General features: G+C 44.4%; 1 protein-coding gene across 1 annotated transcript; it reads right to left on the reverse strand.

The window, feature by feature from the left end:
* Nucleotides 1-231: 231 nt before the first annotated feature.
* LOC119402331 (uncharacterized) lies at nucleotides 232-13,772 on the reverse strand. Its single transcript, XM_049418340.1, has 6 exons — nucleotides 13,739-13,772; nucleotides 13,337-13,408; nucleotides 12,233-12,363; nucleotides 9,283-9,354; nucleotides 375-499; nucleotides 232-235 (listed from the first exon to the last, which is right to left on the reverse strand). Exons 1-6 carry the CDS (start codon nucleotides 13,770-13,772, stop codon nucleotides 232-234), a joined length of 438 nt encoding a protein of 145 aa, XP_049274297.1.
* Between the last annotated feature and the right edge of the window lie 317 nt (nucleotides 13,773-14,089).

The raw sequence follows: 14,089 nt of genomic DNA on the forward strand, positions 1-14,089 counted from the left end.
CGACAAGCGTCATGTTTCTTGTGGTTTAAGGATTCTAGTGTGGTTTAAGTATTTTAGTGTGGTCGGTTGCAACGTTGCAAATTATAGCAAGGAGATCAAGCTAATAGTTGCACCGAATGCCTATTTTCTCATATTTCTGCCTTTGAACTCTCAGAGTTTCACGAAACGCATCTGTATACCTTATTATTACCCTTAAGTTGCTTACTTGAGATGTCACTGCTATCGACATCATCAGCTGCAATGAAATTAAGTTCGAACGTGTGACAAATTAAGCAGACTTAATGTCCTAACTACTAGATATAATGTATTGTGCAAAGAGCGGTACGGGTATATTTTTACATGAAAGTGAAAAACAAAGCACCGCTGTTTCTTACCCTGTCATAAGGTACACAACGTCATGTTCCCCTGCTACCCTTCCTTGGTTTTTGTAAGCTTGTAGTCCACTCAGCATCTCTAAGGCTTCAATCTCACCGTGGTTATTTCTACCGAAGTCATGGTCCTTTTTTCAAAAAAGGCAAAAAACAGGTACATGAAGCGATAACACCGACTCACTATTCAGTGGATCAGTTTTCACTAGGGCCTGCAACATGTATAAGTCAGATTTTTGTTGTGCGTGTGATGTATGCTGTAGAAAGGTGTTATACTCTAATGGTAATTATTGCAAAACTGCAATACTGTATGCCCAGAGACAATAATAATGTTATTATCTATAATCATCATCTGCCCAATACGCAATATCCGCCCATCAGTTGCCCAATGCCCACCATCGATCCATCACCCCCATAATCCACCGAAATGATGGATCGTGGTTCCCATCATGCCCAACATCGGGCAAACATTCAATAGGGAGGGTAGCATTTAAGCGGCAACCTCTTGCTAGTGCTTGTCTGCGTAAATCCGAAACCTCTGGAATATAAACAGCAGAACCTATTGGCAACAGGGTGAGTCATGTGCCTAGTGTAATAAATGTACCGAAACTATTCGTACCGGTATACCAAGAACTTCGAGGGCGCTTCAGCTTCGCTTTCATGAATAGAACGCGATAACATAATAGAACCGTGCTCCTATCGACTTCCCAATCGCTAGCCTCGCTTCGCTTTATGGTCGCCATCTCAACCGTGCTGCACGGAAAGCGCGCCCGTGGACCCTTCGGTCCATCTCGCGGGATTTCTGCCAAGCCGCCGAAGAACCTCCGAGATGTTCCTACCACCAGCGCTAAATGGTATATATAAATAGTGCGCTGTTTGTTCGCTAGAGGTATCTATGGTGACCGAGCGGCTAAACGTGTCACGCCACGGAACGAGGGGTCGCAGGTTCGAATCCGTGGGTCCCCTCAAACCGAGCATTTTTTATTTTTTTTATATGCATCTACATCGAATTTCCACTTACGGACAACGCTGCTTTTCTTCAAAACCAAAGAAGCCGACACCGACACGGGAATTTCTGCGAAACGAACTCTTTCACCCTATCACGTTAATAGCCTCCCCGCAGGAGCTGTAGGAGGCGTTCAGCGTAATGGTTAGCTACATGACTTAAGAGTCTCATTACAATAACATTTACATGAACACTCTCGGTGGCTTCTGGCCGTCAACGCCATGTCCCGGATATGTATATGTATGTATTTATAAATAAAAGTCAGAAGTAAAAATAAATCAGAAGACAAAATTTCCGAAGCGCGCCACCGAGATTCGAACGTGCGACCCATCGCTCTGCAGCATAGCGCGTTATACAACTAGCGCACGCAACATCCGTTCTTGGGAATGCTAATGGCAAGCCATTTATATGCACCATTAACCTTTGCCGGTACGCAGAGCTCGGATGTGCTTCAGCGTGTGCAGTATCACACGCGAGATTGCCCGAAGGGCGAACTCCTAGATTTTGCTTCAGTTAGAAAACTGCCCATGAGATGCGCACTAAAATGTGCCCATTTCTGTACCAGGGGCCGGAAACTCCCTATACCATAGAGTTTCTTACAATAATACCTAGAGGGGAATCTGGCGCTAGTGTCTACGCGGGCTCCTTGAGACGCACTTCAACCACCATGGGAATGATGGGAAGTACAGGCTTCGGATTTGCTTCAGATGGATTAGGTTCTTGAGATTCGCAACGCTTGTTTGTCGAGTGTAAAACAAAAGGATATGAAGTTAATTCCCATTAAAACTTGCTGCATTCTTTTGTATGTAAAACTTATTGCAAAAAGTCTGCGTGACCGTGAGATGGAACTGAAACCTGGACAAATTCAACCACCAGGGTATGCCTGGACAAATTCAACCACCAGGGTATGCATTGCTCCGCAATTGTGTTCCAGATTTGGCATCGCCAAATAATGAATTATTTTTGTACAACACTTGAAAAGAAACACGCTTGTTTTTCCCTTGAAAGTACGCATTATCTATTTATGGAAATAACAGTACCGTATGGAGTGAGAAACACTAAACGTATCATCTGCTGCGTTGCCAGGTGCGTCTGTCCAAGTGGTCTGCCTCCAACGCATCTCTCGTTTTGTTGTGAAGTCGACTCAGAGGAGCGTCAAGGTGCGTCTATTTAGCTTCGCCGTCGTTTTGCAGCCGATGTGAATGAGTTTTGGCAAGACGCGCTTATCAAAAGACGTGAACTCTATGCAATTTCCTGCACTGGCATGGGACGCTACATCTGTGCGCAGCGGTGAGTGCACGACGCTTTGCTAAAACTGTCAAATACAACATGTAAAGCTGCAGCGTCGCAGCAAACCAAGAGAGCTAGCGGTCTTTAGCCTCTTTGAACAACAAAGGCGCTGCTTGAATGCTTTGAAACGCACCCCACTACCCACGCCTCGCGAAGAACGAAACTGAAACTGTAGAAAAAGATTTGTAGACAGTTCGCTAGCTAACGCTATCCAATCCAAAGCCTGTACTTCCCATCATTCCCATGGTGGTTGAACGATCGCAGCGCCAGTTTCCTCTCTAGGGTATTGTATGAAACTCTATGCCCTATACCTTCCATGGGACGTGCTCTCGCATACTGATGCGCTGCGGCAGCGCCGCTTCCACCACTGGCGGCTGCCGGGTGTCCAACTAGAAAAAATTCACAAACAAAACATTTCATTCATGACGTCAATGGTGAGTTCAGGAAATACAGAGAGGGTGCGAAACCGAGAGGAGGAGGGTTGCCGCGCAAGACCTCCTTTCCCACTTCACATGCAAGCGGAATGTGTTCGTGCTATCTTGCAGGTCCGCTTGCCGCTCGGGCGACGCGGTCATTCGTTAAATTTAGTTAACCATCTTTTTAATTCTGTTAGTGTGTTGTGAATTGGCCAAACTAAAGCTGACAATTTCTCAGTAAGACGAAAGTCTGTCAACACAAGCAAAATATAAATATTTGCTTTTAATCACGTCTTTCGTTGTAAAAAACAGAGGCATACACGTAGTGTGAAAGTGTCAATCAGCAAAAGCAGCTTCAATTCACAACTGAAATATGCACATAATGAGCAAACATTGAACCCAGAATATCCTAACCAATGCGAAAATTATTAACAATCACGAGCTGGCCACGTCTTACTTGACTCAATCACGTCTGTTGTGACGGCGAACATATTTTTCTTACAGAAGTTGGTACCGAACAAGGCAGAAGGTCAGGGGAAGATGGAGGCTTGAAGCGATGAGAAATCGTTGAACAGGGATTGCGGCTGGAGACAACGTTTCCACAAGTTGACTTGTCTTCGTCAGGGCGGCAGCATTGCCTTGACGAAGAAAAGACCACTTGTCGAAACGTCGCATCCAGCGACATTCCGTGTTAAACGATTTCTCAAGTATCAGTGAGTACATTACATGTATTTCAGTGACAGTATTATAAGGCCCACAAAGTTTCAAACTGGCTACATGCATTTCCATGAACACGAAGGCGCCTATCAATGCTTCACATCATTTGAGCTACATGAGAAACGTAAAAGATGAAGGGTGATTCCACGTAAGATCGAACAAACGATGGCTGGTCGACCTCTCAAATTTATTTCAAAATTTTATATATTATTGCCTGATGAGTGGAAAGAAGAGATCCGCAATTTGTTTTGCCGCCAAAAATTTTTTCGAACCACAGGAAATCAATAATGACGAAGAGGTGGAGTGGAGCGCTCATCCGCTCTGCTGTTTTGGCCAACTTTCGTTATGAATTGCACAAAATATATTGAAGTTAGGTAGCTGAAATTTATTTACCTAAATATATGCATGTTTTTACTTCTGTTCAGGTATTTTTAGTTTTTATGTGTAGTGTAGATGTTTTTATAAAAAACCTCAAAAATGGCCCTATCGGCAAAATTTTCTTTACTTTGAAGGTCTTTATCTCAATAAAGCCTTGTAGCAGAGCGACCAAAATTCTGCATTACGTTCTTCGCATGCTTATCTACCAAACTGCCAAATCTTGTATTTATATAACTTTTCAGTAAAGAGATATCATCGGGCTAAGTTCAAGAAAACACCGAACAATCGAAACTTCTGACGACAATTAAAAAAAAAAACCATTTTTTAAATTTCTTAAACTTTGTCCACTTATTCTCCTCCACATCAGCTTTCACAATCATTAAAAACATGTTGCATAATGTCGTTGCACTAATAGTTACGGCCCCTCCAATGAGACCCTTAGGCAAGGATGGGCAATTCCGACTTCTTGCCCAGCAAGTGTATAAAATGCAGGCAGGATTGAATTTCTTTTTATTAAAAGGCCAGCAGGTACCTAAAAAGGTGTCGCCGGCACTGAAGACGTTAATTTTGAAAATATTTGGTCACTGCAGCGGCCACGAGCGCGGGGCTACCGAGCAGGCGCGCGCGCACCCGAGATGCTCGTTGTAAGAGACGGCGCAGTGAGAGCTCGTTTTCGCGTCCTCAGACCGATTGAGTTCGAAACAGCAAACCTCTCGGGTGACTTGAACGCACGTGCACAGGTAGTCGCGGTGATCTGGTTGATTGCGTCGATTTCTTTTTCAGGGGGCATAAGAATGTCATCGTTAAACTGTGCGTTCCGTGAAGACCTTTCATTGCAGTGGTAGCAAAAGCACGCGTAGCACAAGTAGTCCGTCTCACTGACAGTCACTGATCTTTTGGGCGTTAAACGTTCATTCAAAGCATTTATGTCTAGGTCGGTAACTCTGCGAAATTTTGGTTTCTTTGCAATAAATAAAGGAGTACTGACACGATTTTGAGACATCGCAAAAGGGACATTTTTTGCTTCGTTGGTATGCAGTGTCCACGCTGTCCACATACTGGAGTCGGAGAACACGTATAAAATATTTTAATTTGACTTTCAGGTTTTCGTCGCTGAGCATTTGCAAGCCAGGCACATTGCAAGGACGTTATCCCGACAAGTCAAGACAGTTCCTCCGAGTTCGCGAGTTCTGCGTCCTGCATGCAGCCTAAATCGTAGAAATCACTGTCAGGGTCACTGGACGACAATTCACTCATCGTTGTCTATTGCACCACGAGCAGATGACGGATTTCCCGCTAGTACGTCGCGAATTTCTGTATCTCCGTGACGTCACACTGCTATGAAGCGACACTGAGAAGCCACCCCCTCGATATCGAAACCGAAAGTGTCTTTTTAAGGTGGCGCTAATTAAAATATATAGGATGCATTCCTAGGCACCACAATAGTCGTTTTACGTTTCTCGACACCAGTATTTTTATTTAGAGGAACAATCCGAAATTTTTTAAAATTCGTGTCAGTACTCCTTTAAGCTTCTTGTGCTTCGAAAGGTAGTCTCCACAATAGACTCATTCAGAGCTATACTTTCTCGTCATGAGACGCACAGGAGAAGTAGAGTAATAGCAAAGCACAAGAACTATCCGCGCCGAATGAAGTGTGAACAGCGCACCGAACGTGCGGCCAGTTCACGCCGTCTGCTGCCGACATCTAATATAGACAAGCGCATCCGGTTACCGATAGTTTTGCTTTCCTTTCCTTTGACAATCCATATTTTGCTTTGCCACTGGAGCGCCACGTTCACGCTTTCCACTGATCGCAACTGGCGCAGCGCAGTTTCTGTGGCAGCAGCGTGCGTGAAGCGAGCGCTCATAGCTCCCTTATAGAGTTTTCATCTTGCTTCCATCTCCGCCGTGTTATCAGCGCCTAGCTGAGATGCGAACAGAGGGCGGATAGAATAGCGAAGCTCCAGTGCACGTGCGTTCAGGTCACCCGAGAGGTGTTGCTGTTTCGAACTCAATCGGTCTGAGGACGCGAGAACGAGCTCTCACTGCGCTGTCTCTTACAACGAGCATCTCGGGTGCGCGCGCGCCTACTCGGTAGCTCCGCGCTCATGGCCGCTGTAGTGACCAAATAATTTCAAAATTAACGTCTTCAGTGCCGGCGACACCTTTTTAGGTACCTGCTGGCCTTTTAATAAAAAGAAATTCAATCCTGCCTGCATTTTATACACTTGCTGGGCAAGAAGTCGGAATTGCCCATCCTTGCCTAAGGGTCTCATTGGAGGGGCCGTTACTATTAGTGCAACGACATTATGCAACATGTTTTTAATGATTGTGAAAGCTGATGTGGAGGAGAATAAGTGGACAAAGTTTAAGAAATTTAAAAAATGGGGTTTTTTTTTAATTGTTGTCAGAAGTTTCCATTGTTCGGTGTTTTCTTGAACTTAGCCCGATGATATCTCTTTACTGAAAAGTTATATAAACACAAGATTTGGCACTTTGGTAGATAAGCATGCGAAGAGCGTAATGGAGAATTTTTGTCGCTCTGCTACAAGGCTTTTTTGAGATAAGGACCTTCAAAGTAAAGAAAATTTTGCCGATAGGGCCATTTTTGAGGTTTTTTTATAAAAACATCTACACTACACATAAAAACTAAAAATGCCTGAGCAGAAGCAAAAACATGCATATATTTAGGTAAATAAATTTGAGCTACCTAACTTTAATATATTTTGTGCAATTCATAACGAAAGTTGGCCAAAACAGCAGAGCGGATGAGCGCTCCACTCCACCTCTTCGTCATTATTGATTTCCTGTGGTTCGAAAAAATTTTTGGCGGCAAAACAAATTGCGGATCTCTTCTTTCCACTCATCAGGCAATAATATATAAAATTTTGAAATAAATTTGAGAGGTCGACCAGCCATCGTTTGTTCGATCTTACGTGGAATCACCCTGAAGAAACTTTCACCGAACAAACACGAATTCATACCTTCCAATAAACGTATTTTGCCAGCAACAGGTAGACTGTCGTCATGATGAATTAGTCTACAGACACTAGGCTTATGTCAGTCCCATCAGGCATACAGAGAACTCGCTTTACTGACGTACTCACGCAAAATGAATATCCGCTCAAATAATGAACCCATATACTTGTGCTCACCCGTTGTCACTAGGAAACCTCAAAAATCTTCGCGAAACTGCATGAAAATCTCTGGGTTAACACACCACGGAGCTGCGCAAAACGTGTGATGCTCCGATTTAGCCAATATTCGTCTAATACGCAGTTGGACCCGTTGACGTGGCTCCCTGCGGCTTCCGTTCGCTGCACGCCCCATGAAATGTCTTATCTTTCCCGTATTCATACTTGGTACGTCAACCGAGCGAGATGACCGAGCGCGATCCAACTTGTGGTACCGCTGAGCGAGTGGAAGGGTGAACGGAGGCAAGCGCTACGAACACAAGTCAACCAGTTACCGCGCTTCACTCGATTTAAAATACACAAAATAAGAAAAAAATCACAGCACATCCACGTGGTGAATGATGATATGTGGGGCGAAGCGAACTCGCGCTGCAGCACGGCGATGGCATTGGCGCGAGTGGGGTCCTTCTTAATGGGAGATATTGTGACTAGATTGTTTAACCACAATCTGTTGCGCACACCGCAACTATGGCCGAAACTGTTATCAAGGAACTCCCGCCGGAAGCGCGCGTCGGCGCGTTCGGGCAGAACCCGCCTGATGCGTTTTGCAGCCACTTCACGTGCTCGCACAGCCTCGGGCTCTGCCTGTCGGTACGCGCGCTTTCTCGCCGCTTCAGGGTCCTTCATATTTTGAAGATCCGATTCGCGCCGCAGCCGTGCAGCTTCGGCCTCGCGGGCTGGAACGGCGGGGTCTTCGCGCCGCAGCCGTGCAGCTTGTCGAGCAGCTTCGGCCTCGCGGGCTCTCACCTCAGGATTCTGTCTGCGAGCGCGCGCTGCCGCCGCGTTCCGTGCCCTCCGTTCCGCAGCCTTGTCTTCAATCTGGCGACTCCGAGCTAAAGATAAAGCGTGCCAAGAGGGAGCCTCATGGCGCGTTACTTCTGAAATGTTGTCTTCGGGTGTCGTTGAAAACACGAGACGTAGTAAAGAAGAAAGAACGCCACACAGGCGAACACGCAACGAGAGTATCATTCGTCAACGTCGTCTTCTACTGCATACCAGAACGCGCGCAGTAAAGAGGAAAGAATGCCACACAGGCGAACACGCACGAGAGTCTCACTCGTCAACGTCGTCTCTTCATCTACTGCATACCAGAACGCGCGCTTCTCACGAGCTAGAGGTGGCTACTACAACGCTACAAACAAACGGAGGATGGACAGATCCACGGCATAAGGAGCTTCGCCCCTAAAACGCAAATAAACAAAAGAAGATTTCTTTACAGGTCAGTCAAATTTCTTTATTTCTGAAAACTCGTGAAAGACAATGAATGGGAACATCCACATCAACCTCACGTCGTTCAAACAGATCATAGGATGCCCGGCAACCGCTTGGAGCGCGCATGTTCCTTGAAACCGCAACTGACGCTCAGTTTCCGTGGCCGGCATATAGGCATTCGCGGCGTGGGATGGCGGATAAACAAAGCTTCGGACGCCACCGCGCGGCAGGAGACGCGGAAGGGTCACTCTACGCACCGCACTTTTCAAGAAAACGATATCTAAGTGCGTTGGGTTGTAGCGCGCTGCTCAAACAGGAAGAAGTAACTGTGACAGTTTTTTTTTGTTGGCGCTCATCCCGCCTATACCTGTGCGTTTCTTTCGAGCGTCATTCCTTGTGTTTGAGCAGGGCACAGAAAGTGTTGAGCTGGTTCCTGTTCTTCGTGTGACATTCTAATTTGCTACAATCGCATTCATTGCTTCGCCCTTGCGGCGAAACTGCGACCTTTTGATGAAGCCAAAGTACTTGTTTTTTACGTTTACCAAAAAATACGTAAGTCTTCTGGGTGAATAAAGAAGTATACATATGTGCCAACGGCTTCAGTTTCGTTCAGATAATTTTAGTGCGAAATCATGTGAACGTAGTAAGTTTTTACGTTCCTATTTTCCATCTGAAATGCTATAATTGGAGGTGGATCTTACCTTAGCCATTGTCACTCCGACAAGAAGGAAGCTGATTTTAGGTTTTTCCATGTCCATGTACCTTAAGTTTACCTGGAAGAAATGTGAATGTTTAAGAGCGCTGTGATATTAGGTTTTCAGTCAACCAAAGAATAATGCTACAGATAAAGCAAACATGAAATATGGGCAACATCCACAGACTGGACTTCCTTGTGACTCCGCCCTAAAAACGGGTTGTTGTCGGTTTCCTTTTTTGAACCCTTCCGCCACCTTGTGGGTTCTGCAGAACCGGCTTGCAATACTGTGTCTATGCGCTTCAAGTTGTCGATTAATTCACCTTCGCACTACCAATGATTAGCATCCTGATTAGCTCCATCGGCGTTGGTTCCGGGTTCAATCCACGGACGAAGACGAATTTTCCGGCAACTAAAGAGCTTTATACCTGAGAAATCCGTTGGATTTCTTTGTGGCTTCACGCTACAAACGGGTGGTTGTCAGTTTCCGTTTGTTAACCCTTCCGCCACCTTGCGGGATTCCGCAGAACCAGCTTGCACATTTCACACTACAGCCGCTACATTCGGTTGCCTCATACATTTTTATATCGTCATATTTGGTTGGACACATACGTTCGGAAATCTCAGTACCATAGTGCATAAGCTTCTGCGCAGTTTGGTCTAAATGAGGCTCGGATTCCTTGAGGAGGCAAATTTATTTTCAGAAGAGCTGGGCTACAAGATTTATGTACTATTAACTATACAACAGGCAATGAGAAGTTACTGATAATTATCTCAATCATTTCAGGACTCACCCTCATAAGGCTTTTTAGAGCATGTCTTTATACCAACCTAGAGGTTGTTTTTTGAGTATGTGCGTCAGCCAGCGAGTCCTGGGTAATATTCATTACCGTTCCTAAAGGACGTAAGAATGAGGGTAGCTTGAATGTGTAGTTTGCAGGAGATGTCATGAGCATTGTCGGGGCTCGCTCAAGATGCTGACGAATGCAATAATAAACACGCAATGCCGATGCTTCTCGAAAACAGCGTTCTAGGGAGGCCAGAACCTGCATTTAGACTCAACACTTAAACATCTCTTAGACAACTACCAGATACAACTCCGCTGATCACCCGCCTTCACATAGTGAAATAGTCTCGATGTCAAATTTTACGCGAATGGCTTGACAACTGTTGGGGCATCTGCAGGAGCTGTTATCTTCCCAGCAAAAGCCGAAACCTATCATTTTAGAACATCTCATAGGACTACGTCGACTGCAGTGGGAATGCGGCACTCCGCGCTGCACTGGGAAGGATTCAACCAGAGTCACCACTAGAATGGAAGATATTTACACATTTACAGACTCGAAGTCAGCCCTGCAGTCTCTGTCGGCAGCTTTACATCGTGGTGCACAAGACCAACTAGTATTCAAAATAAGAAAAACCAATCAGCAAATAAAATACAAAGGGCATGACATAACTTTCCAGTGGCTTCAAGGCAACTGTGGCATCGATGGCAACGAACATGCCAATAATGGTGGAAGGAACGCTCATGAAAGTTATGAGCAGGAAGTCATTCCACTTTCAAGAATCGATGCAACATCAAAGAGTCGCTCGCTCACGCCTGATGTAACACATTCAATGTTGAATACGGCCGGTTTTCTGGATACCCGCCTTCACCTACTGGATCCGTCACTTCAACTTCAAATTTCATCCGGACTATCCCGATCCGAAACAACAGTCCTCTGCTGCCTCTGACTTGTAGTGTCATTCACGAACAACTTTGCATACCGAAGCGGAATAGCACACTGTGGTGCCTGTGATTACTGTGGCAGAGAGGAAACCATTTGCACACGTCCTTTGTCATTGTACTCACTACAGCTCCCAGAGACAACAGCTCTCAGTAACGTTAGCATACCTTGATGAACGGCCCTTTTCCGAGCAATCAATTTTGGAGTGCCGGAACAATTTAGCTTCCAACCAAAAAGCGATGAAGGCGCTGCTGTAATTTCTGCGGTCAACCGGACTCGCTAAACGACTACGACACCCCAGTGCTTGTGTGTGTGTGTGTGTGTGTGTGTGTGTGTGTGCGTTTTTTCTTTATATTTCTCTCTTTTTTTCTTTTTTTCGTTCCTTCACTGTCTGTTCCTCCTTACCCCTTCCCTAGTGCAGGGTAGCAAGCCGGAAAATTTTCAGTTAACCTCCTTGCATTTTGCCTAACTTTTCCCTATCTCTAGTTTCAAGCTTTAAAGTTTCTCAAACTTTTGACGTTCTGTGCAACAGTTTGGCAAGGCCATAATGCCACACTGCGTATAATCATATTGATATTTTACTCGACCCCACGTGGCTACAAGCTTATTCAAGTGGTCCTCTGAGGCCATCGCACAGGTCATCTGCATGCAGTGATTCCGGTACGAGCTGACAACCCCCCATTCCTGCAGCATTTCTTTCTGCTCCTTGCCCGAGGCTGGCATGTTCTTTCCAATGATGTAGCAGTCAACCGCGATTTGCCTGTAGTTTAGCGGCTTGAAAACTGGCAGCCCAGAAGCTGCCTCATCCACATCGTGATTAACACCTCCATAGATATGGTCATTTCCATGTTGCCCACCCCACAATGGTCCCGTCAGCATCCTTTGAGTTCTCAATAAAAGAATAAGGGAATAAACGAATAAATGAATATTACCACAAATAAACAAATATCAAACGCAAATTATTACCCACACCACGGCGTTCCCTGACGTAGGAAAATGTCTTCTGGACTCGAAATGTTTAGCCAAAAAGAAAGGGAGAGAGGCTTTTATTGGAAGAATAATGAGCGATATTCCTCCTAGGGTATAGAAGCTATTTTCTCTAGAGAACGTTCGATAAGGAATGTGGCAGCCATGATATCAGCCTTCTATGTTGATATGAACATATCCATATATTCTTGACTTGCAGCTCTTTCAAAGAAGTACACAAAAAGAAATGCAAAGTAGCCTTACCGCATTAGCCATGATTGCCAAGTATGCAATCAATTCCTGATTTTTCTTGAAATATTGGTGGTGCGCTTTATCGGAAATGATGTGCAGCTCGACAGTAAACTTGTCAACGCTCGCAGACGGTGATTGCGTAGCTAGAAAGGATGGTAGTTAATTAGCGCATTTTCTTTTATCTTTCACTGGCTCTATAAATAAGCCTTGTGCGTATAAGCCGCTACAATACCTGGTATATGCGTTTATTAACACATAATTTACATTGACCTACAGTGTACAGCTTCAAATGAAAAATGTGTTCGTACATGCTCTCTGGCGCTATACGTAGACGCTTCCCGGGATTATGCAAAGAAATCCAAAAAGCGAACACTGTTCTTTTTGTCCGCGAAACTGCAACTGTCGTCCTGATTTTGATGTGTCATTGGCGAAGCCAAAGGTATCAAGATTACTTCATGCTGTTTTAAGTGCAATGCTTTGTTCAGTTAATTATATGTTTGATCATTTGAATTCCTAGACTTACACACACGCTCTTCCTCAGCGGTTAACGCACCCCAAATACCCGTTTGAATAACGCTCGGCATTGCAATTAGACATGCTTGTTAAAGAACTCCGAATTCGAATCAAATCCATAAGGCAGCATATGCCGTATTCAGTACAATTTTCTTCAACTTATAAAGCTGATAATGGCTACTGGTAATTGTTATATGCAGGATATGACGAAATGAAGTTTTTTCTGACTGTGAGAAAAGTCAGCCATTTTTGTTACATTTCCCTTGGTACTGCTTACGACAAGAGTCATAGATCTGAAACAGGTAATATAACAATTTATGGAAATTTAAACTGCCTGCTTCGTTTACATTAGGTCAGGTATGGAGAAAAGTAGTAAGGTAGACAGATGGGCAACGTAGAATCTATGCGTAATTGGAAAACCAGCGCGAAAGAATGCTAGGCACGCACGGTGTTAGTTTCTCGCATTTTCAGCTTTGCTCAATAAGTTTCATTTGTTTGACAGCGCTCGTCCTACGTCCTTCTTTTCTTGTGTTTCACCGTCGTTTTGGCACTTCTTTTCCATGTATGTATAAAGAAAAGCTACGCTTCAAACGTTATACTCACAGTGAGAGCCTTTGTGACTACCGTTGCTGTTCTTGCGGTTCTGTCTTTCCCTCAGGCGTAGAATTTCGGGCTCTTAAAATACATACGAATGTATACAATCAGACTCTGGGAATCGTTTCGAACTATATTTATGATTGTTGCACTGTCATTTACCAGACACAGTCCTATACTGATGTAGATATATCAATGTATATTTCATGCCACTGAAAATATGTAGTAAAATGATCTAATTACGAGTTTAAACAAAGATTACAAAGGCTGCAGTGTGTTTCATGCTGATTATTTTGCAGCCACTAAAGCGCTAGATCCGCTGTTGGTGGCATTTAGAGCTATAGCAGTACAGCAGGTAAAATTCCGCGCCTCAATCAAAACTTACTGATAACTCTCCGCAAAGCTGCATACTATGTTCCTTGGCCATGAAGTCACACAAGTTCATCTCGAGAAACGAGCAAGTTAAGCCATCAGGTATTTATACATAGTAACTAAACAAAACAAATGTTGTTATAGCAGTTAAATGTAGCGTATATTTCGCGAATTTGACAATAAGCTTTAAAGGAAGTGAATGCTGTTTTAGTCTTTTTCATGATGAACGTGTCTCCTTGAGCTGTTAGCTACTGCATACTTTGCCTATGGTAGTTTTCAATCACACGTCCTGATAGTACTCTCTGTAGTTTGTACCCTCTGTAGTTTAGTGGTTCAGTAGTCAATTGCAAAGCTTAGACGTACGGCGCATGAATGAACGAATGGATGAAG

Source organism: Rhipicephalus sanguineus, chromosome 8 (genome assembly GCF_013339695.2).
Source record: "Rhipicephalus sanguineus isolate Rsan-2018 chromosome 8, BIME_Rsan_1.4, whole genome shotgun sequence".
NCBI lineage: Eukaryota > Metazoa > Arthropoda > Arachnida > Ixodida > Ixodidae > Rhipicephalus > Rhipicephalus sanguineus.